The sequence below is a fragment of the Ochotona curzoniae genome, unplaced genomic scaffold (assembly GCF_017591425.1).
Source record: "Ochotona curzoniae isolate NIBS_2020 unplaced genomic scaffold, NIBS_Ocur_1.0 patch392, whole genome shotgun sequence".
NCBI classification, from domain to species: Eukaryota; Metazoa; Chordata; class Mammalia; order Lagomorpha; family Ochotonidae; genus Ochotona; species Ochotona curzoniae.
Window position 1 is genome coordinate 2,258 of NW_024466964.1, and position 2,769 is coordinate 5,026.

The following is a 2,769-nucleotide window of genomic DNA, read 5'->3' on the forward strand; positions in this document are numbered from 1 at the left end:
CAGGAGAAGTTGGCCAGGGCCTGCTGTGGCTGGGAACGGGGTGTCTTCCTCCTCTGCTCTCGCCTCGTGGAGTAGCAGTCATTGTTGTCCTCCAAGCAGTTACTAATCCCCGATTACACTGGTTTCTCTCCAAGTGTAACCCCCATCTTTCCCTACTGGAAGATGCGTGTGCATTGACTCACTGATACAGTCCAAGTGCCTAAAATAATGAATGAATGAGTGACTTGCAGTTGTTCCCTCGTGCCGGATGCCAGGGATCTAGAGACAGGGCCTTCAGACTGTGGCCCATTGGTGCCAACAGGAGCGACCGGCTTGGGTCCAGGTGTCCCAAGCTGTTTAAACTCCACCTCCTTCTATTTTTCACCCCCCTCCCCACTTCCTTAGGGACCTTGAGAAGTGATGACCAAAGAAGCCCTGGTGAACATAGCAGCGGTCAAGCATAACACTGTTGCCAGCCCAGCAGTACACAGCTTCCTTTGGCAGCCAGGCTCACTCCAAATGCATCTCACTCGGCCCAAGTCCGCCAAGGGACGAACACGGCCAACTTTGCACCGAGCCCAGGCCCCGGAGGTGTGTTCTCGGCGTGTCCCCGCTGCTTCCCCACTTGCTGGTCCCTGTGAATCCTCAAGCAACCAAAAGCCAGTGGCCTGTGCACCCAGGTCTCCAAACCAAGGTGTTCCCGACGGCCTCCCTGAGTGGTGGCAGCAGCAGGGGCCCACGGGGGCCTCTCTCAACAGGTACCCAGTCCTGCCTTCCATCATGAGGAAGAACCTGGTGGCCGAGGCTGTGGACACAGTGGCTGAAAAGGCCAGCTTGCTGCAGCTGGGCAACGTCCCGATCTGTTCCCCAGAGGACACTTACACCGTGAAGATTCAGGAAGATTCCAGAGCCCTGGAGAGGAACTTCATCACCCAAACCAAGACCCAGGCTTCCTGGGGGGCTGGGCACCTGGAGGAACCATCAGACCAAGAACCCAGGCTGCTGCTTGCTGTCAGATCTCCCTCAGGCCGAAGGTTCATCCGCCATTTCCGGCCAACTGATGACCTGCAGACCGTGGTAGCCGTGGCCGAGCAGAAAAACCAGACCACCTATCACCCATGCAGCATCGAGACCATGGAAGTGCCCAAGAGACAATTTTCTGACCTCAGCAAGTCTCTGCAGGAGTGCCATATCCCCCACAAGTCAGTGCTGGGCATCTTACAGGAAGATGTGGATGGCGGGCTCTGATTCCTTAAGTACCCAGCCAAGGCCTCCTGGGCCCACGAGCAAGGTATCTGGCTAAGTCCTGTGGCCTCCCGGGCAGCCTGGGTCTGAGTGCCAGGTGGGTCTCATGCAGCCACAGCCCTCGTCTCTTCTGAGGTTGTGAAGTCTGCAGGTGTGCTGAGCTCCCAGCCAAGCCTCCCCGGCCTCAGTAAGCTTCTCCACATCCCCGGGGTGAGCTGGCAGGGAACCTACCAGGTCCTGCTAGAACAATCCACTATGCTTTCTGGAGCAGCTGCTTGCCTTCTGTCTGGACACCAGTGGGTGCCTTTCTGTATTGAACACAGGATTAAACAGTTCCCCGAGAGGATTCCAGTGTGGTCAATAGCCAAGGTTTAGGAGCTATGTCTCTTGTGGGCATCTGTAAGCAACAAGCTGTTGACCCTGCCTTCACAGGCAGCCCCTCTGCTGGGCTCTGTGGGGCTTCTTGCAGGGCAGGGGTGTTAGCATTAGTGTGAGAGACCCTCAAAGAAACTAATGGGTCTTTCATGTATACAGTTCCCTCCATACATCAGCTTTCCTAAGTTAGTCCTAGCGCTGGCACCAAAGTGGCTTATGCAGGCCAGGGCTCAGCTGGGACCTACTTCTCAGTAGAGACTGTGGAGGTTTGCAGCTTGGATAGCTCTCTGGATGCAGAATGCTGCCCGGACAGGAAAGCCAGCACCACCTGACTCTCCGTGGTGAATTCCTTTTTTTTTTTTTTTTTTGGTAGGTGAACAAGCCCACAGACCTGTGCCAACCTGTGCTCACAGTGCCCTGGACTGCTTTTGACATGGGCATGTTGTTGGCATTGCCTCTGCTTCCCATGTTTAACTCCTCCTCATCAAACATGGAAGACCCTTTGCAGTGATAAAAAACGGTGTCCCTGTGTCTGATTTGGAATCCTCTGGAAGAGGAGAAAGACATCTCACTCATGTGCTGGATGCCGGCGCCCACACGCCTTGCTGATTGACATAACGTGCACCTGTCTGCTTGTGCCAGAGCATCTCCAAAGACCGCTGCAAGGCATTGCCCCTGATTCCGAAGGTGGTGACACGGGCCACCTGCTAGCTTCTCTCATCCTGCAAGTCCGTCAGTCTCCCACAGCCCACTTGGATCCCTTTGTGGCTGCATCACCACTCAGAGTAGGGACCATGCAGGTGTTCTGGGCATCTCCTGCCTCCTCAACCCCACATCCCAGCCATGGTGAAGCCTTGAGTGCTGTCAGGCGCCCCACCCTCTAAGGGCAGGGGAAGGCAGGGGTCTGCTCACACTCACCCCGAGTGCCCCAAAGGCAGCGTCACAGCTGGGCATTCCAAGGCAGGGTCACCTGGTCCTGCCTGCACCTCACGCCACTCACATCTCTCTGAAGCAGGCAGCTTCAGCCTTTTTCTTTTAGATTTCTCAGTGCCATCCTGGTTGGGTAAGCCGCTGTTTGGCTTGACAAGGTCAGCCAGGCTGGCAGTGCCTTGGGCAGGCCCAGGCAGCTGACTCTGGCAGCAGGGGCTGGCGGCTGCAGCCTGGGGCCCT

The 2,769-nt window shown here is 56.4% G+C and overlaps 1 protein-coding gene across 1 annotated transcript; it reads left to right on the forward strand.

Annotated features, from left to right (window-relative positions):
* The first annotated feature begins 399 nt into the window (after positions 1 to 399).
* On the forward strand, positions 400 to 1,227 carry LOC121167574 (UBX domain-containing protein 10-like). Its single transcript, XM_040997052.1, has one exon. It carries the CDS (start codon positions 400 to 402, stop codon positions 1,225 to 1,227), a length of 828 nt encoding a protein of 275 aa, XP_040852986.1.
* The last annotated feature ends 1,542 nt before the right edge of the window (positions 1,228 to 2,769 follow it).